This window comes from Ovis canadensis, chromosome 8 (genome assembly GCF_042477335.2).
Source record: "Ovis canadensis isolate MfBH-ARS-UI-01 breed Bighorn chromosome 8, ARS-UI_OviCan_v2, whole genome shotgun sequence".
NCBI classification, from domain to species: Eukaryota; Metazoa; Chordata; class Mammalia; order Artiodactyla; family Bovidae; genus Ovis; species Ovis canadensis.
The window spans coordinates 51,326,455-51,348,180 of record NC_091252.1 but is presented as its reverse complement, the minus strand read 5'-3'; the positions used below and the strand labels follow the sequence as shown (position 1 = coordinate 51,348,180).

General features: G+C 39.0%; 1 protein-coding gene across 5 annotated transcripts in view; it reads left to right on the top strand.

Moving 5' to 3' along the window:
* The window catches only part of UFL1 (UFM1 specific ligase 1), a 72,422-nt gene that overhangs the window by 24,065 nt on the left and 26,631 nt on the right, over nucleotides 1–21,726 (top strand). For all 5 annotated transcript variants that reach the window (XR_011258813.1, XR_011258811.1, XR_011258812.1 and 2 more), the window contains exon 7: nucleotides 20,451–20,509. Coding sequence is in view for 2 of the 5 variants with exons in the window: in XM_069599243.1 (XP_069455344.1) it covers nucleotides 20,451–20,509 (59 nt within the window). In the remaining 3 variants the exon portion in view is untranslated. The remainder of the gene's footprint in view (nucleotides 1–20,450; nucleotides 20,510–21,726) is intronic.

Sequence of the window (21,726 nt, the reverse complement as noted above, 5' to 3'; positions counted from 1 at the left end):
GACCTTGCATTTCTCTCAAACTCTGCATTCAGTTGAGTATACCTTTCCCTTTCTCCCTTGCTTTTAATTCTCTTCTTTCCTCAGACAGCCACTGTGTAAAGCCTGCTCAGACACTTTGCCTTCTTGCATTTCTTTTTCTTTGGGATGGTTTTGCTCACTACCTGCTGTACAATATTACGAACCTCTGTCCATAGTTCTTCAGGCACTTTATTCACTAGATCTAATCCCTTGAATCTATTCATCACCTCCACTGTCTAATCATAAGGGATTTGATTTAGGTCGTACCTGATTGGCCTCGTGGTTTTCCCCACTTTCTTTAGTTTAAGCGTGAATTTTGCTAGAAGGAGCTGATGACCTGAGGCACAGTCAACTCCAGGTTTTGTTTTTGCTGACTGTACATAGTTTGTCCATCTTCGGCTACAAAGAATGTAATCAGTCTGATTTTGATATTGACCATCTAGTGATGTCCATGTGTAAAGTCGTCTCTTGCTTTGTTGAAAAAGGGTGTTTGCTTTGACCAGTGTCTTCTCTTGGCAGAATTCTGTTAGCCTTTGCCCTGCTTCGTTTTGTACACCAAGGCCAAACTTGCCTGTTACTCCAGGTATCTTGACTTCCTACTTTTGCATTCCAGTCCCCTCTGTTAAATAGGACATATTCTTTTGGTGTTAATTCTAGGAGGTCTTGTAGGTCTTCCTATAACTGGTCAACTTGAGCTTCTTCCACATCCGTTGGGGCATAGACTTGGATTACTCTGATGTTGAATGGCTTGTCTTGGAAATGAACCAAGATCGTTCTGTCATTTTTGAGATTGCACCCAAGTGTATTGCATTTTAGACTCTTCTGTTGATTTTGAGGACTGCTTCGTTTCTTCTATGGGATTCTTGCCCACAGTAGTAGACATATGGTCATCTTAATTCACACATTCCCGTTCATTTTAGTTCACTGATTCCTAAGATGTCAGTGTTTTCTCTTGCCATCTCCTGCTTGACCACATCCAATATACCTTGATTTGTGGACCTAACATTCCAGGTCCCTATGTAATTCTTTTCTTAATAGTATTGGATTTTACTTTCATCACCAGATACATCCACAACCAAGCATCACTGCCGCTTTGGACCAGCCACATCATTGTTTCTGGAGCTATTATTAGTAGTTGTCCTCTGCTCTTCTCTGGTAGCTTTTTGAACACCATCCAACCTGTGGGCCTTGTCTTTCGGTGTCATATCTTTTTGCCTTTTTATACAGTTCATTGGGTTCTCATGGCAAGAATCGTGGAGTAGTTTGCCATTCCTTCCTCCAGTGGACCACGTTTTGTTAGAACTCTCCACTTTACCCATCTGTGTTTGTGGCCCTACATGGCATGGCTCATAGCTTCACGGAGTCTGACATGCCCCTTCACCACCACAAGTCATCCATGAAGGGGCTACTTGGTTTCAGGAACTGTAGATAATTTAGCTGAATATTTAGGTAAAATAATAAAACCAAATTGGCCTATATAGAAATTTGGTAAAAATAATAATTTAATCAAAAATCCCCATACAGAGGTTTTAAATATTAAGTCATATTTTGATTTAATATTTTCTGCTCTTCTAGGTCTGTTATATGGAAAAATTATAATGTCTTAAATAGTCAACAAGAGAAGGTCAAGTAGTTTGAATAACTTAAAAGTCTGTTAGTCATATTTTTGTTGTTCAGTTGCTCAGTCATGTCCCACTCTTTGTGACCCCATGGTCTGCATCATGCTAGGCTTCCCTGTCCTTCATATTTCCCAGAGTTTGCTCAAACCCATGTCCATTTAATTGGTGATGCCATCCAGCCATCTCATCCTTCTTCTCCTGTCCTCAGTCTTTCCCACCGTTAGGGTCTTTTCCAATGAGTCAGCTGTTCGCAAAATGTTGGAGCTTCAGCATCAGTCCTTCCAATGAATATTTAGGGTAGAATTCTTTCAGGATTGACTGGTTTGATCTCCTTGCTGTCCAAGGGACTCTGAAGAGTCTTCTCTAGCACAATTCGAAAGCATCAGTTCTTCAGCACTCAGTCTTCTTGATGGTCAGACTTCCATATCCATACATGACTTCTAGAAAAACCATAGATTTGACTAGATGGACCTTTTTTGGGAAAGTGATATCTCTGCTTTATAATATACTGTTTAGATTTGTCATAGATTTTCTTCCAAGAAGCAAGCGTCTTTTAATTTCATGGCTGCAGTCACTGTCCACAGTGATTTTGGAGCCCCAAAATATAATATCTGCCATTGTTTCCATTTTTTCCCCATGATGTGATGGGACCAGACACCATGATCTTAGTATTTTGAATGTTGAGTTTTAAGCCAGCTTCCTCGCTCTCCTCTTTCACCCTCATCAAGAAACTTTTTAGTTCCTCTTTGTTGTCTGCCTTTAGAGTAGTGTCATCTGCATATCTGAAGTTATTGATATTTCTCCCAGCAATGTTGATTCCAGCTTGTGCTTCATTTAGCCCAGCATTTTGCATGATGTACTCTGCATATAATTTAAATAAGCAGGGGACAGTTTACAGCCTTGATGTGCTCCTTTCCCAATTTTGAACCAGTCCATTTTTCCATGTTCAGTTCTGTTACTTCTTGACCTGCATATAGGTTTCTCAGGAGGCAGGTAAGATGATCTGATATTCCTATCTCTTTAAAAATTTTCCATTTTGTTGTGATCTACATAGACAAGATTTTAGCGTTGTCAGTGAAGCAGATGTTGATGTTTTTCTGGATTCCCTTCACTTTTCTATAGTCCAGTGGTGGTTTGCAATTTGACCTCTGGTTCCTCTGCCTTTTCTAAATCCAGCTTGAACATCTGGAAGTTCTTGGTTCACATACTGTTGGAGCCTCACTTGAAAGATTTTGAGCATTACCTTGCTAGCATGTGAAAGTGCAATTGTGTGGTAGTTTGAACATTCTTTGGCATTGCCTTTCTTTGGGATTGGAATGAAAACTGACCTTTTCCAATCCTGTGGCCACTGCTGAGTTTTCCAAATTTGCTGGCATGTTGAGTGCAGCAGTTTCACAGCATCATCTTTTAGGATTTGAAATAGCTCAACTGGAATTCCATCACCTCCACTAGCTTTGCTCATAGTGATGCTTCGTAAGGACAACTTGACTTCCCAATCCAGGATGTCTGGCTCTAGGTGAGTGATCACACCATCATAGTTATCTGGGTCATGAAGATCTTTTTTCTATCTTCTATGTATTCTTGCCACCTCTTCTTAATATCTTCTGCTTCTACTAGGTCCATATCATTTCTGTCCTTTATTGAGCCCATCTTTGCATGAAATGTTCCCTTGGTATCTCTAATTTTCTTCAAGAGATCTCTAGTCTTTCCCATTCTATTATTTTCCTCTATTTCTTTGCACTGATCACTGAGGAAGGCTTTCTTATCTCTCCATGCTATTCTTTGGAACTCTGCATTCAGATGGATATATCTTTCATTTCTCCTTTGTCTTTTGCTTCTCTTCTTTTCTTAGCTATTTGTAAGGCCTCCTCAAACAACCATTTTGCCTTTTGCATTTCTTCTTCTTCGGGATGGTTTTGTCACCATATCTTGTACAGTGTTATGAACCTCTGTCTACAGTGTTTCAGGCACTCTATCACATCTAATCCCTTGAATCTGTTTTCTCCACTGTACAATCCTAGGGAATTTGGTGTAAGTCATACCTGAGGGCCTAATGGTTTTCCCTACTTTTTTCTATTTAAGTCTGAATTTTGCAATAAGGAGTTCAGGATCTGAGTCACAGTCAGCTCCTGGTCTTGCTTTTGTTGAGAGTATACAGATTCTCCATCTTCAGCTGCAAAGAATATTATTAACCTGATTTCAGTATGTAACATCTGATGATCCATGTGTAGAGTCATCTCTTGTGTTGTTAGAAGAGGGTGTTTGCTATGACCAGTGCATTCTTTTGGCAAAACTGTTAGCATTTGCCATGCTTCATTTTGTACTCCCAAGGCCAAACTTGCCTGTTACTCCAGGTTATCCCTTGACTTCCTACTTTTGCATTCTAATACCCTGTTACGAAAAGGACATCTGTTTTTGATGTTAGTTCTAGAAGGTCTTGTAGGTCTTCACAGAACCATTCTTCATCTTCTTCAGCATTAATGGTTGGGGCATAGACTTGAATTACTATGATGTTGAATGGTTTGCTTTGGAAACAAACGAAGATCATGCTGTCGTATTTGTGATTGCACTCTTGTACTGTATATCAGACTTTTGTTGACTATGAGGCCTACTCTATTTCTGCCAAGGATTCTTGCCCACAGTAATAGATATAATGGTAATCTGAATTAAATTCTCCCATTTCCGTCCATTTTAGTTCACTGATTCCTAAAATGTCGATGTTCACTCTTGCCATCTCCTGTTTGACCACTTCCAATTTACCCTGATTCATGGACCTAACATTCTAGGTTCCTACACAATAAGTACTGTTCCTTACAGCTTTGGACTTTATTTCACCACCAGATACAGCCACAACTGGGCATCATTTCCATGTTAACTCAGCTTCTTCATTCTTTCTGGAGCATTTCCCCACTCTTCTCCAGTAGCATATTGAGCTGGGTAGTTCAACTTTCAGTGTCATATCAGTTTGCTGTTCATGGGGTTCTCAAGGCAAAAATGCTGAAGTAGTTTGCCAGTCCCTCCTCTAGTGGACTGCGTTTTGTCAGGACTCTCCACGATGACCCATCCATTTTGGGTGGCCCTACATGGCATGACTCACAGTTTTTTTGAGTTACACAGGCCTGTGATCTATGTGATCATATGGTTAGCTTTCTGTAATTGTGGTTTTCATTCTCTCTGCCCACTCATGGGTGAGAATAAGAGGCTAGTGCAAGCTTCCTGTTGGGAGAGACTGGCTGTGGGGAAAACTCAGTTTCACTTTGGTGGGCAGGGCCATGCTCAGTAAAGGTTTAATCCAATTATCTGCTAATGGGTGACACTGTGTTCTCTCCCTGTAGTTTGGCCTGAGGTGGCCCAGTCCTGGAGTCTTGTGGTCTCTGTGGAAGGGGTATAGTCTCTGTTAGGCCTAATGACAACCTCCTCCAAGAGGATTTATGCCAACAAGCTGCACCTCCTAGGACTGCTGGCAACAGTGCCCCTGTCCGAGTGGCAGGTCACTGCTGACCATGCCTCTCCAGTAAATCCTCAAACACTGAGGCAGGACTGGCTCAGTCTCATGTGGTGGTTACTGCTCCTTTCTTTCTCTGGATCCCGGTGAGCACAGGGTTTTGTTTGTGCCCTGCAAGAGTCTCTAGCTAGTGCATAAGAACAAAAATACAGACTAAACCTAAACCAGAGAACTGGTATAATTGGCTTAAAATAAATAGGGAAGAAAAGAATTGGAGTCAGAAAAAAATCTGGATTTATTTTTTAATGATTTACTTAAATTATAATTATTGTAAAAGAATTCACAAGAATTCACAAGAATTCACAAGAATCTATCCAAAAGAAATTAAAGCATATCTCTACACAAAGACATGAAAGCAAATCTTCATAGCAGCATTAGTCGTAATAGCCTCAAACTGGAAATAATCCAAGTGTCCATCAACTGATAATGGATACAAACAACAAAATGTGGTATATCCATATACCAAAATACTCTTTACCAATAAAAAGGAATGAATGCTGATCTCTGCTTTATTATTCATGAACCTCAACAACATGCTAAGTAAGGAAGCCAGGTGGCTCAGAGGTTAAAGCATCTGTCCCCAGTGCAGGAGACCCAGGTTCGATCCCTGGGTCGGGAAGATCCCCTGGAGAAGGAAATGGTAACCCACTCCAGTATTCTTGCCTGGAGAATCCCATGGACGGAGAAGCCTGGTAGGCTACAGTCCATGGGGTCGCAAAGAGTCGGACACGACTGAGAGACTTCACTCACTCACTCACTCAAAGGAAGCCAGATGCACGAGACACATATTGACTCCATTTATGAGAAATCTCTAAAAAGGCACATTTGTAGAGGCAGAAATCCAATCTGTGGTTCTCTGGGTTACAAGTGGTAACAGAAATTAACTGCAGACATCTAGGAAGAAACTTTTGGGGTGAGGGAAACCTTCTAAAACTGGATTGTGGTGTTGGTTGCTCAGCTCTATTAATTTATTGAGGTCATTGAATTCTATATTTAGAATTGGTTAGATTTATATTTAAGTTTTATATATCTCATTCAAGCTGCTTTTAAAAATACGTGCAGTCATTACAGAAAATATTGATAAACAAAAGAGATTAAAGTGGATCTCTCCCAGTCAAATTCCTTAACTGGAATACAGCATTCCAGTTTCCTTTCAGTTTGTGTTTAATCTCATTTTTCTTCAAAAATACAATCATAAGATTCAGTGACTTCCCAGGTGAGGACAGTCTCTCAGAAAGAAAGAATAAAATAAACAAAAATATATTAATATATAATAAGGGGCAAGGCAGATAGTCAAGATCGCTAAGTTCAGTAGCTGAGTCATGTCCAACTCTTTGTGACCCCATGAACCACAGCACGCCAGGCCTCTCTCTCCGTCACCAGAGTCTACCTAAACCCATGTCCATTGAGTCAGTGATGCCATCCAACCAGCTCATCTTCTGTTGTCCTCTTCTCCTCCTGCCCTTAATCTTTCCCAGCATCAGGGTCTTTTCAAATGAGTCAGCTCTTCGCATCAGGTGGCCAAAGTATTGGAGTTTCAGCTTCAGCATCAGTCCTTCTAATGAACACCCAGGATCAAAATCACTAAATCTGAAGCTAAATTTTGGTTGGAAAGGAAACTGATCCTGGAATAGGAAGACAGATCAATTACCTGGTATTTCAGTAGCATAATTCTGCTTAAGGATATAAAGTTTGGTGCAGTTTCTTTTTTTAAGTTAATTTACAGTATTGTGTTTATTTCTCATGTAAAGCAAGTAATTCAGGTGTACATATATATGTATATATTTTTCATGTTCTTTTCCATTATAGTTTACTACAGGGTATTGAATATAGTTCCCAATGCTATACAGTAGAACCTTATTTATCTATTGTAATTAGTGTCCCCTAATCGAGAACTTCTAATTTATCCCTCTCCTACCCCTTTTCTCCTTTGTAACCATCAGTTTGTTTTCTGTGTCTGAGTCTGTTTCTGTTTTTTAAATAAGAGCATTTGTATCGTATTTTAGATTTCACATCCAAATGATACTATATGATATCTGTCTTTCTGTGTTAGACTTAACTTCACTTAGTATGATAATCTCTAGGTCTATCCATATTGCTGCAAATGGCATTATTTTATCCTTTTTTTATGGCTCGGTAGTAATCCATTGTATATATGTAAAAGCAGAGACGTTACTTTGCCGCTAAGGTCTGTCTAGTCAAGGCTATGATTTTTCCTGTGGTCATGTATGGATGTGAGAGTTGGACTGTGAAGAAGGCTAAGCACCGAAGAATTGATGCTTTTGAACTGTGGTGTTGAAGAAGACTCTTGAGAATCCCTTGGACCACAAGGAGATCCAACCAGTCCATTCTGAAGGAGATCAGCCCTGGGATTTCTTTGGAAGGAATGATGCTAAAGCTGAAACTCCGGTACTTTGGCCACCTGATGCGAAGAGTTGACTTATTGGAAAAGACTCTGATGCTGGGAGGGATTGGGGGCAAGAGGAGAAGGGGGCGACAGAGGATGAGATGGCTGGATGGCATCACTGACTCGATGGACATGAATCTGAGTGAACTCCGGGAGTTGGTGGTGGACAGGGAGGCCTGGCGTGCTGCGATTCATGGGGTTGCAAAGAGTCGGACACAACTGTGCGACTGAACTGAACTGAACTGATATGTACCACATCTTTATCCATTCCTGTGTTTATGGACGCTTAGGTTGCTTCATGTCTTACCTGTCGTAAATAGTGCTGCTTTGATCATTGGGTGCATACATCTTTTTGAATCATAGTTTTGACCGGTTTATATACCCAGAAGCAGGATTGCTGGATCATATGGCAACTTTATTTTTAGTTTCTTAAGGAGCCTCCATACTGTTTTCCATAGTGGCTTTACCAATTTACATTCCCATCAACAGTGTAGGAGGGTTCCCTTTTCTCCATATCCTCTCCAGTATTTATTATGTGATGATGGCTATTGTGACCCATATGAGGGTGATACCTTATTGAAGTTTTAATTTGCATTTCTCTAGTTACATTGAGTATCTTTTCATGTGCTTGTTGGCCGTCTGTATGTCTTTTTTGGAGAAATGTCTATTTGGGTCTTCTGCACATTTTTTGATTGGGTTTTTGGTATTTTTAATTGAGATATGTAAGCTGTTTGTATATTTTGGAAATTAATCCCTTGTTGGTCACATCATTTGCAGATATTTTCTCCCAATATGTAGGCTGTCCTTTCATTTTGTTTATGGTTTTCTTTGCTGTGTAAAAACTTATAAGTTTGAATAGGTCCCATTTGTTTATTTTTGCTTTTATTTCTGTTGCCTTAGGAGGCTGACCTAAGAAAACATTGCTACAGTTTATGTCAGATAATATTTTGCCTGGCTTCTCTTCTAGGCATTTTATGGTGTCATGTCCTACATTTAAGTCTTTAAGCCATTTTGAGTTTTTTTATGTGTGTACGGTGTGAGGGACTGTTCTGATTTCATAGATTTATATATGGCTCTCCAGCTTTCCAAATAGCACTTCCTGAAGAGACTTTTCTCTGTGTATATTCTTGTCTGATTTGTCAAAGATAAATTGACCATGGGTGGTGGGTTTATTCTAAGCTCTCTCTGTATTTTGTTTTGGGGGGCTTTTTTTTTTTTTGCCATATGGCTTGCAGGATATTAATTCCCCAATCAGGGATTGAACCTGTGCCATCAGCAGTGGAAACTGAGAGTCCTAACCACTGGACCACCATGGAATTCCTTAGTCTCTCTTTTCTGTTCCATTGTTCTAGATGTCTATTTTTGTGCCAATACCATACTGTTTTGATTACTATAGCTTTAAAATATTATCTGAAGTCTGGGAGGGTTGAGCTTCCTGCTTTTGTTCTTTTTCCTCAGGATTGCTTTGGCAATTCTGGGTCTTTTATGGTTTCATATACATTTTAGGATTTTTCTGTCCTATGAAAAATGTCATGAGTAATTTGATACAGATCACATTAAATCTGTAGATTGCTTTGGATACTGTGGACATTTTAGCAACACTAATTCTTCCAGTCCAAAAGCATGAGATATCTTTCCATTTGTTTGCATCATCTTCAGTTTCCTTTGTTAATGTTTTGTACTTCTGAGCATGTAAGTCTTTCACCTCTTTGATGAGGTTTATTCCTGAGTATTTTTTGATGCAATTTTAAAAAGGATTGCTTTTTTACTTTCTGTTTCTGACACCTTTCATTATTAGTATAAAGAAATGCAACAAATTTCTATATGTTAATCTTTTATCATGCTGCCTTGCTTAATTCGTTTATCAGTTTTATTAGTTTTTGTGTACACTCTTTTGTTGTTGTTCAGTCACTAAGTCATGTCTGACTGTTTGCAACCAGACATGGAGTGCTGCATGCCAGGTTCCCCTGTCCTTCAGTATCTCCTGGAATTTGCCCAAATTCATGTCCATTGAGTTGGTGATGCTATCCAATCATCTCATCCTCTGCCACCCCTACCTTCTTTTGCCATCATTCTTTGCCAGCATCAAGATCTTTTCCATGAGTGGCCTCTTTGCATCAGGAGGCCAAAGTATTAGAGGTTTAGCTTCAGCAACAGTCCTTCCAATTAATATTCAGAGTTTCTTACCCTTAGGATTGATTGGTTTGATCTCCTTGCTGTCCAAGGGATTTGCAAGAGTCTGCTGCATTCAGTATGCCAGCAAATTTGGAAAACTCAGCACTGGCCACAAGATTGGAAAAGGTCACTTTTCATTCCAATCCCAAAGAAAGACAATGCCAAAGAATGCTCAAACTACCGCACAATTGCACTCATCTCACATGCTAGTAAAGTAATGCTCAAAATTCTCCAAGCCAGGCTTCAGCAATATGTGAACCGTGAACTTCCAGATGTTCAAGCTGGTTTTAGAAAAGGCAAAGGAACCAGGGACCAAATTGCCAACATCCGCTGATTCATCAAAAAAGCAAGAGACTTTAAGAAAAACAGCTAATTCTGCTTTATTGACTATGCCAAAGGCTTTGACTGTGTGGATCACAATAAACTGTGGGAAATTCTGAAAGAGATGGGCATACCAGACCACCTGACCGGCCTCTTGAGAATCCTATATGCAAGTCAGGAAGCAATAGTTAGAATTGGACATGGAACAACAGACTGGTTCCAAATAGGAAAAGGAGTATGTCAAGGCTGTATATTGTCACCCTGCTTATTTAACTTCTATGCAGAGTACATCATGAGAAACGCTGGGCTGGAAGAAGCACAAGCTGGAATCAAGATTGCCGGGAGAAATATCAATAACCTCAGATATGCAGATGACACCACCCTTATGGCAGAAAGTGAAGAGGAACTCAAAAGCCTCTTGATGAAAGTGAAAGAGGAGAGTGAAAAAGTTGGCTTAAAGCTCAACATTCAGAAAACGAAGATCATGCCATCTGGTCCCATCACTTCATGGCAAATAGATGGGGAAACAGTGTCAGACTTTATTTTTGGGGGTTCCAAAATCACTGCAGATGGTGACTGCAGCCATGAAATTAAAAGACGCTTACTCCTTGGAAGAAAAGTTATGACCAACCTAGGTAGCATATTGAAAAGCAGAGAGATCACTTTGCCAACAAAGGTCCATCTAGTCAAAGCTATGGTTTTTCCAGTGGTCATATATGGATGTGAGAGTTGGACTGTGAAGAAAGCTGAGCACCAAAGAATTGATGCTTTTGAACCATGATGTTGGAGAAGACTCTTGAGCATTCCTTGGACTGCAAGGAGATCCAACCAGTCCATTCTGAAGGAGATCAGCCCTGGGATTTCTTTGGAAGGAATGATGCTGAAGCTGAAACTCCAGTACTTTGACCACCTCATGCGAAGAGTTGACTCATTGGAAAAGACTCTGATGCTGGGAGGGATTGGGAGCAGGAGGAGAAGGGGACAACAGAGGATGAGAGCTGGATGGCATCACTGACTCGATGGACGTGAGTCTGAGTGAACTCCGGGAGTTGGTGATGGACAGGGAAGCCTGGCATGCTGCGATTCATGGGGTTGCAAAGAGTCGAACACGACTGAGCGACTGAACTGAACTGACTATCCAGCGGCATAATTAATAAGCTCAGTTCTTCAGCACTCAGCCTTCTTTATGATCCAACTCTCAAGTCCACGTATGATTACTGAAAATAATAGCTTTGACTATACAGACCTTTGTCGGCAAAGAGATGTCTCTGCTTTTTAATATGCTTTCTAGGTTTGTCATAACTTTCCTTCCAAGGAGCAAGCATCTTTGAATTTCCTGGCTGCAGTGCTTGTCTGCAGTGATTTTGGAGCCCAAGAAAAGAAAATCTGTCACCATTTCGACTCTTCTAGCTTCTATTTGCCATGAAATGATGGGGCCAGATGCCGTGATCTTAGTTTCTGAATGTTGAGTGTTAAGACAGCTTTTTCATTCTCTTCTTTCACCCTCAGCAAGAAGGTCTTTAGTTCCTCTTCACTTTCTGCCATTAAAGTGGTGTCATCTACATATCTGAGGTTGTTGATATTTCTCCCAGCAGTCTGGATTCCAGCTTGTAATTCATTCAGTCCACCATTTCACATGATATACTCAGCATAGATGTTAAATAAGCAGGGTGACAATATACAGTCTTGTCATACTCCTTTCCCAGTTTGGAACCAGTCCATTATTCCATGTCCAGTTCTAACTATTGCTTCTTGACCTGCATACAGGTTTCTCAGGAGACAAGGAAAGTGGTCTGGTATTTCCATCTTTTTAAGAGTTTTCCATAGTTTGTTGGATCCACATACTCAAAGTCTTTAGTGTAGTCAGTGAAGCAGAAGTATATGTCTTTGTGGAATTCTCTTGCTTTTTCTATAATCCAACAAATGTTGGCGAGAGATCTCTGGTTCCTTTACTTTTTCTGAAACCAGCTTGTACATCTGGAAATTCTTGGTTCACGTAACTGCTAAAGCCTAGCATGCAGCATAAGCTTGCACAATTGTACAGTACTTTGAACAGTCTCTGTCATTGCCCCTCTTTGGAATTGGAATGAAAACTGACCTTTTCCAGTCCTGTGACCACTGCTGAGTTTTCCAATTTTGCTGACACACAGAGTGCAGTATTTAACATCATCATCTTTTAGGATTTTTAAATAGCTCAGTTGGAATTCCATCACCTCCACTAGCTTTGTTCATAGTAATGCTTCCTAAGGCCCACTTGACTTCACACTCCAGGATATCTTGCTCTAAGTGAGTGACCACACCATTGTGGTTATCCAGGTCATTGAGACTTTTCTGTATAATTCTTCTGTGTATTCTTGCTATCTTTTCTTAATCTTTTCTGCTTCTCTTAGGTCCTTACCATTTCTGTCCTTTATCATGCCCATCTTTGCATGAAATGTTCCCTTAATATGTCCAGTTTTCTTGAAGAGATCTCTAGTCTTTCCCATTCTGTTGTTTTCCTCTGTTTCTTTTCATTATTCACTTAAGGCCGTCTTGTCTCTCCGTGCTCTTCTCTGAAACTCCACATTCAGTTGGGTATATCTTTCCCTTTCTCCCTTGCCTTTAGCTTCTTTCCTCAGATATTTGTAAAGCCTACTCAAAACCATTTTGCCTTCTTGCATTTCTTTTTCTTTGGGATGGTTTTGGTCACCCCTTCCTGTAAATGTTATGAGCCTCCATCTGTAGTTCTTTTGGCACTCTTGTCTATCAGATGTAATCCCTTGAAACTATTCACCTCCATATATAATCATAAGGTATATGATTTAGGTCATACCTGGCGTAGTGGTTTTCCCTACTTTCTTCAGTGTAAGCCTGAATTTTGCAATAAGGAGCTCATGATCTGAGCTACAGTCAGCTCCCAGTCTTGTTTTTACTGTCTGTATGGAGTTTCTCCCATCTTTGGCTGCAAAGAATATTGACCATCTGGTGATGTCCATGCATAGAATGATCTCTTGGAATCTTTTGAGTTTTTTATATATGGTATCATGTCATCTGCTTATAATGAAAATTTTACCTCTTCCCTTCTATTTTGGATACCCTTTATTGCTTTTTCACGTCTGATTCTTGCAGCTAGGACTTCTGATACTCTGTTGAACGGAAGTGGTGAGAGTGGGCACGCTTGTCTTGTTCCAAAATTTTACTAGGAAGGTTTTCAGCTTTTCACCATTGAGTATTAACTTACCTGTGGATTTCTCATACATAGCTTTTATTATTTTGAGATATGTTCTTCTTACCCACTTTGTAAGAATTTTTTTCATGAATGGTTGTTGATATATGATATCATGTCATCTGCTTATAATGAAAGTTTGTCAGAAGCTTTTCTGCATCTGTTGAGATCATGTGGTTTTGTCTATTCTTTTCTTTATACGGGTTATCACATTTATTTGCATATGTTGCACCATTCTTGTGAACTTGGAATAGATTCCACTTGGTCATGGTGAATGGTCTTTTTTATGTGCTGTTTGATGCAGTTTGCTAATATTTTGTTGATATTTTTTCCATCTATATTCATCAAACATACTGACCTGTAATTTTCTTTTCTTTTTTTTGATGGTGTGTTTAGTTTTAGTATCAGGATGATTGTGGCTTTATCGAATGTCTTTGGGAATGTTTCCTCCCCTTCAGTCTGTTGGAAGATTTTGAGGAGGATCAGTATAATTCTTTGTATGGTTGGTAGAATTTGCCTGTGAAGCCATCAAGTCCTAGACTTTTGTTGTAGAAAGGTTTTAAATTAAAGATTCTATTTTACTTCTAGGGATAGGTCTGTTCAAATTATGTAGTTCTTCTTGATTCAGTTTTGGTGGGCTGTATATTTCTAGAAACTTGTCCATTTCTTCTGGATTGTCTAATTTGATGGCATGTAATTGCTCATAGTATTCTCTTATAACAGATATTGTACATTTCTATGATATTGGTTGTTATTTCATCTCTTTCATTTCTTGTTTTATTTGGTTCTCTTTTTCTTCTTGGTGAGCCTGGCTAGAGGTCTGCTAATTTTGTTTACCCTTTCAAAGAACCAACTCTTGGTTTTATTGATTTTCTTTTTCTATTTTTTTAAAATTGCAGTATAGTTAATTTACAGTGTTGTGTTTCAGGTGTACAACAAAGTGATTCAGTTATATATGTATATGTGTGTGTATATATTCCTTTTCAGATTCTTTTCCCATATAGACTATTACAAAATATTGAGTACAACTCCCTATGCTATACAGTGGTTCAGTTCAGTACAGTCACTCAGGCGTGTCTGACTCTTTGCAAACCCATGAACCGCAGCATGCCAGGCCTCCCTGTCCATCACCAACTCCTGGAGGTTACCCAAACTCATCTCCATTGAATTGGTGATGCCATCTAAACATCTCATCCTCTGTTGTCCCCTTCTCCTCCCACCCTCAATCTTTCCCAGCATCAGGGTCTTTTCAAATGAGTCAGTTCTTCACATCAGGTGGCCAAAATATTGGAGTTTCAGCTTCAACATCAGTCCTTCCAGTGAACACCCGGGACTGATCTTTAGGATGGACTGGTTGGATCTCCTTGCAGTCTAAGGGACTCTCAAGAGTCTTCTCCAACACCACAGTTCAAAAGCATCAATTCTTCAGTGCTCAGCTTTCTTTATAGTCCAGCTCTCACATCCATATATGACTACTAGAAAAACCATAACCTTGACTAGATGGACATTTGTTGGTAAAGTAATATCTCTGCTTTATAATATGCTGTCTAGGTTAGTCATCTTTTTCCTTCCAAGGAGTAAGCATCTTTTCATGACTGCCAGTCACCATCTGCAGTGATTTTGGAGCCGAAAAAATAAAGTCTGACACTATTTCTACTGTTTCCCCATCTGTTTGCCATGAAGTAATGGGACCAGATGCCATGATCTTCATTTTCTGATTGTTGAGCTTTAAGCCAACTTTTTCACTCTCCACTTTCACTTTCATCTAGAGGCTCTTTAGTTTTTCTTCACTTTCTGCCATAAGGGTGGTGTCATCTGCCTATCTGAGGTTATTGATATTTCTCCTGCCAGTATTGATTCCAGCTTGTACTTACCCCAGTCCAGCGTTTCTCTTGATGTACTCTTCATATAAGTTAAATAAGCAGGGTGACAATATACAGCCTTGATGTAGCCTTTTTCCTATTTGGAACCAGTCTGTTGTTCCATGTCCGGTTCTAACTGTTGCTTCCTGACCTGGATACAGGTTTCTTCTGGAACTCTGGAAGTTCTTCTGGTTCACCCAGAAATATTCCCATCTCTTTCAGAATTTTCCACTGTTTATTGTGATCCACAGAGTCAAAGGCTTTGGCATAGTCAATAATGCAGAAATAGATGTTTTTCTGGAACTTTCATGCTTTTTCAGTGATCCAGCGCATGTTGGCAATTTGATCTCTGGTTCCTCTGCCTTTTCTAAAACCAGCTTAAACATCTGGAAGTTTATGGTTCACAAGCCCGGCTTGGGTGGTGGTTTAATCACTGAGTCGTATCCAACTCTTGTGACCCCATGGACTGTAAGCCGCCAGGCTCCTCTGTCCATGGGATTTTCCACTAGAGTGGGTTGCCATTTCCATCTCCAGGGGATCTTCCCCACCCAGGAATTGAACCAAGGTCTCCCAGATTGCAGGCAGATTTTTTACCATCTGAACTACCAGGTAAGCCCTATATATAGTAGTATATATGTATTAATCCCAAGATTTTCATTTATCCCTCCCCTGTTTCTCCCCGTTTTTCCCTTTGGGTAATTAAATTTGTTTTCTATACCTGTGGATCTGTTTCTGTTTTGTAGATAAGTTTATTCATATCATTTTCTAAAATTTCACATATAAGCAATAGCATATGCTATTTGGCTTACTTCTGTTAGTATGATAGTCTTTACCTCCATTCATGTTTCTGCAGAAAACAGCATTTTTCTTATGGCTGAGTAATACCCCACTGTGTGTGGGGGGAGGTGTATCACATCTTTTTTATCCAGTCATCTGTCACTAAACATTTAGGTTGCTAAATGGACATTAGGTTGCTGTGCTACAATGAATATTGGGATGCATGTTTTTTTCAAATTATAGTTTTGTCTAGCTGTATGCTCAGGAGTGCAATTACATGATCACATGGTAGCTCTGTTTTTAGTTTTTAAGGAACCTCCATATTGTTCTCCATAGTCCCTGTACAGATTCACATTCTTACCAACAGTGTAGGAGGGGTCCTTTTTCTCTACACCTTTTCCAGCATTTATTTGTAGACTTTGATGATGGTCATTCTGACTGGTATTAGGTGATACCTCATTGTAATTTTGATTTGCAGTTCTGTAATAATTAACAATGTTGAACATTATTTCATGTGCCTATTGGCTATCTGTATGTCTTTTATGGAATGTATGTCTTAAGTATTCCACCCATTTTTTCATTGGATTATTTCTGTTTTTTTTAACTCTATTTTATTTATCTTTCTCTGAGCTTCATTATTTCCTTCCTTCTGTTCGTTGTAGGTTTTATTTTTCCTTCTTTTTCCAGTTTTTTTTAGGTGTTAGGTTGTTTAATTCAGATTTTTCTTGTTTTTGGAGGACAGCCTGTATTATTATTGCTTTTGCTGCATCCCAGAGATTTTGTATGGTTGTGCTTTCATTGTCAGTTATCCCGAGGTATTTTCAGCATTCCTCTTTGATTTTATCATGACCCATTATTTTTTTAGTAGCCTGTTGTATAGTCTCCACTAATAGTTTTTTTCCTCTTGCTTCTGTTTCTGTGGTCGATTTCTAGTTTCATACTGTTGTGGTCCAAAAAGATACTTGAAATAATTTCTGCCCTCTTCAGTTTGTTGAGGTTTGTTTTATAGCATCATCTGTGTTCACTCCTTGAGAATGTTCCATGTGCACTCGGAAGCTATGTGTATTCTTGGATCTTTTTAATGTAGTGTCCTGAAAATATCAATTAAATCTGTTGTAGTGTGTCATTGATTTTCTGTCTGGAAGATCTCTCCATTGATGTGAATATGGTGCTAAAAAGTTTCCTACTATTATTGTATTCCCATCAATTTCTCCCTTTATGTCTGTTAGTATTTGTTTTATGTATTCAGATGCTCCTATGTTGGGTGTATATATGTTAACAAGTGTAATATCCTCTTGTACTGATCCTTTCATCATTATATAGTGTCCTAGTTTATCTTTTTTTATGGTCTCTATATCAAAGTTTATTTTTCCTCAAATGAGTATTGCTAGCCTCTCTTTCTTGCCACTGCTATTTGCATGATATACTTTTATCCATCCCCTCACTTTAATCCCTATGTGTCATTTGCCCCCTAAAATGGATCTTTTGTAGGCAGCATATTGTAGGCCCTTTTTTTTTTTTTCCATCCAATCTGCCACTCTTTGACTCTGGATTGGAGCATTTAGTCTATTGACCTTTAAGGTAATTATTGGTATATATTTCCATTTTAAACCTTGTTTTCCAGTTGTTTTGTATTTCTTAATGGTTCCTGTTTCTTTTTGTCTTTCCTTTTGTGGTTTGATGGTTTTCTTTTATATTATGCTTTTGTTCTCTTTTGGGTTTTGTGAATCTATTGTGTGTTTTTGATTTATGATTACCCTATCTTTCAGATGTTATAATACATTCCAAACCCTTGCTTCATACTGGTAATCATATAGGCTCAAACATATTCTTAAAAAAATCTATATTTTACTACTCTTTTCCCCCATATTTTATGATTTTGATGTCCTCTTTTGATGTCCTCAGGATAAACGCAAGTTTATCCTGTTGCTGGTCATTGTAGTTATTGTCACTTTCTTTCACAATATTTTTTAAATCTGTGTAGTGGCCTATTTAAGTGATTTACTTTCCAGCTGTGATTTTTTTTCCCCCTACAGATTCTTCCTTCTTTTCTATTTAGAGAAGACCTTTCAATATTTCTGTTAGGATAGGTTTAGTATTGCTGTATTTTTTTTAAGTTTTTGCTTGTCTGAGAAATTCTTTATCTATCCTATTTTAAATGACAATATTGCTGGTAGAATTTGCTAAGTTGTAGGTTTCCCTTTCAAGACATCAAGTGTCACTTTCTTCTGGCATGAAACCTTTTTGTAGAGAAATCAGTTGATAGGCTTAAGTGGGTTCCCTTTGTAACTCTGTTTTTACTTTTGCTGCCTAGAAACCTTTCTCTAACTTTGCTATTTTAATTATAATATGCCTTATTGTGGGTTTGCTTAGGTTCATCTTTTTTGGGAGGGAGCTTCTGTGCTTCCTTTACCTGGATATCTGTTTCCTTAGATTTGGGAGATTTTCAGCCATAATTTCTTCCAGTGTTTTCAGTCCCCTTTTCTCTTCTCCTGAGATCCTGTTATGCACAGATTGGCACACTTTATATTATCCCATAGGTCTCATATATTGCTTTCATTTTTTTTCATTTGTCTTTTTGTCTGCTGCTCTTATTGGGGTGATTTTCATTATTCTACCTTCCAGATCATTTATTCATTTTCTGTATCATTCAGTTTGCTATATATTGCCTTTAACTTGGCTTTAATCTCAGCAAATGAGTTTTCTAGTTTTTCTTGATTCCTCTTTATAGTTACTTGTTACAGAGATCTGCATTTCTGTTGATAACCTTTCTTAATTCTTCAGTAGTTTTATTACCTCCTTTTTGAACTCAGGGTCTAGTAGACTGGAGAAGTTTGTTTCTTTTTTTTTTTTTCTTACAGGGGAATTGTCCTGATCTTTTAAATGGGTATGATCCCTCTTATTTTACTTACGTTTTTCTGACTCTGTTAATTTAGGAGAAATAGCTATCTACTGTTGTCTTAGAGAACTGATTTTATGTAGGAGCATCCCTGGGTAGCCTGCATGAATCTAATATTTGATGTGAGGGCTCTTTTTAGTACAGGTGCTTGTCAAATCTTTTCCCAGTATGTGCTGGCCATTATCCCCTTGATGGGGGTGTGACTGGTATTGTGACCAGAGCTTCCAGTGGATATTGAGCAGGGCCTCTTCTTTGCTCTGTGGTTCTCAGAGCCCTGTTGGGAACAGAGCTGCTCCCCAGTTGTTGGAGTAGAAGTCCCCAAATCCATTCCAAAGCTGTAGTATGAGAAGGGCAGGACTGCAGTGTTCCCACTGCGGGAGAAAGCACTGAGTAATTCCTCCACAGAAGCTGTCCACTGGGAGTGGACTCTGTGGTGTTGCCTCTCCGTCATCATGTGGGCTCATAAAGTGCCTTTAACCCCTTCTCAACCATGAGAATGCAGGACATTGGCCTGAGTTACCCTCAAGCACTGTGCTCACAAAACCACTAGCACAGATCTGCAGGCTCAGGTCCCCTGCAGTTAGGCACCTAAGCTGTCGTGGTCACACACCTGGCCCTGCCAGGAGAGCTACAGACCCCAGTCCCACCTATACATATGCATGCCCCCAAAGCTTGCAACTGTTCATGCCAGACCTGCCCCAGCCACAGGAGCGCCAGTAATCTGCTTGTATGTCCAACAGGTACTGAGCTTGCAAAACCACCAGCATGGCGTAAATCTGTAGATTGATCAGCTGCTGAGACAGCTCAGATTTCAGCCCCACCTCCAAATGTGGGCATCACTTCAGCTCTTGCATCCTGCCCGAGTTCATAAAGGAAGAGCCACACTACTGTGAGCACACAGAGATTAAAGATGCTCTGGTGGGGCCCTGCCCTTCCCTTCTCTCGAGGGTTACTGTATTAACAATGGGGCTTCTACAGCAGATTCAGGGTCAATCCTGTGTACACCTCCGAAGCACACTCCACCTCCTTCAGGCTGTTTCTGCACACCCAACCGCTGTCCTCTCCCCAGGTCTGTCCCCTGGACCCCAAGTTTCAGCACCCAGCCCGTGATGTCCACTAGCAGACGTGTGTCCTTGGCTGGGGATTGCAGCGAGGTGGACAGGACCACTAGTGCCAATCTCTCTCTGTTCTGCCCGTGGCAGACCAGTTATTGCACACTCCTCTGAGTCTCTGAAGCTCTCTTTCCGTCCTGGTTGACATTTCAGCCAGTGAAAGGGGTTCCCAGGGTGAAGGAACCTTTGTTCTTTCACAGGTCCTTTCTGAGGACATAGATCCTGTCCCAACTCCTTTTTCTCTTCCTACCCAGTTTCTTGGTGATCTTTCTTGCAACTTCCATTGAATGAGGTCTGTCAGCTTTCAAAAGGTATTCTGTGAGAATTACTCCACATGTAGATGCATTTTTGATGTATTTATGGGAGGAGATGAACTCCACATCTTTCTTTTCCACCGTCTTGATCTCTGATACAATTTTTGCCTTCATTTTTTTTCTTCTAAATTAATTTATGTTTTTCATAAGCTAATCATCCTAGTTTATTTAATTCCTAACTATGTGCAACTCTATAATCAGTAAAAAGGTTTTTGTTTTGTTTCCTCTACATAAAGGCCTACAGCAGTGAATTCTTTGATTTCAAGATATGGATTTCAGGAGCAGCTTCTTTACTGTGAGTTTGGTTTAAATTGCATTTCACTTAATTAGCTTTTGAATACACTAAATATAAAACTTAACTAATTATAATATTTTTACCTCTTTTAATCATAAAACTTATTAAAAATATTTCTAGTTGCTAAGTTTCTCTATACTATTTTTCCTGTATGTGTCTTATCTGTTATATCCACCATTTAGTATTAGGTACCTCAAGAGGAATGGAATTTTTAAAGAAATTGTGTACGTGTATAAAATACTCTGTTGTGTGTATACATATATAGAGAGATTTAAAATTTTAGGATTAAGAATAATTTTCACTTTGTTTCTTATCAATTTTTACTAACTTTTTTTATGAAAATAAGTGTGTGGGGACTTCTTTGGTGCCTCAGATGGTAAAGAATCTGCCTGCAATACAGAAGACCTGGGTTTGATCCTTGGATCAGGAAGATCCTCTGGAGTAGGAAATAGCAACCCACTCCAGTATTCTTGCCTGGAAAATGCCATGGACAGAGGAGCTGGTGGGCTATCATCCATGGGGTGTTTGGCTAAAAGAATTATACAAAATGCTTATAGCATTAAAAGTATACTCTTAGCATTTAAAAAATACAGTGATTCTCTAAAATAATATTGGTTCATTGCCTATTTTGTGTGTGAAACTTTTTTTTTTTCCAAACTTTAAACTTTTTATTTTGTATTGGTATATAGCCGATTAACAATGTGGTAGTTTATATGTGTATATATATGGCTGAGTTCTTTCGCTATTCATTTGTGAAACTCTTAAGAGGTTTTGAAGGGTGTTTTTTTTTTCCTAAGCTTGGCTGGAATAATTTTTTAAAGCAGTGGCCTAATTTTTCAACTCAGGTATCTATGCAAAATAAGAATTAAAATAAATAATAGAAAAGAAATTCAAATTCAGAACCAAAAGTTTAATTTTTATTCACTATGTTTTTCAGAATGTGGAGATACATTTTTTAAGACAAATTTAAAATTAAAAATATGATGTATTTTAGAATCTGCTTAATTGGGTTTGGTGGAATTTCATTATAATGTAAACTTCTTTAAGTAATAACTGATAACTTGATAATTTTGGTGTGAATTTAGCTTGGATTTGTGTTGTATAGTCACACAGAATTTTAAATTATATGTTTGAAATCTAGACTTTTCTGATGTATTCTGATTTACTCAGCAATGGAATTCTGAAATTCATTTTTAAACTAATTTTTCTTCTGTTAT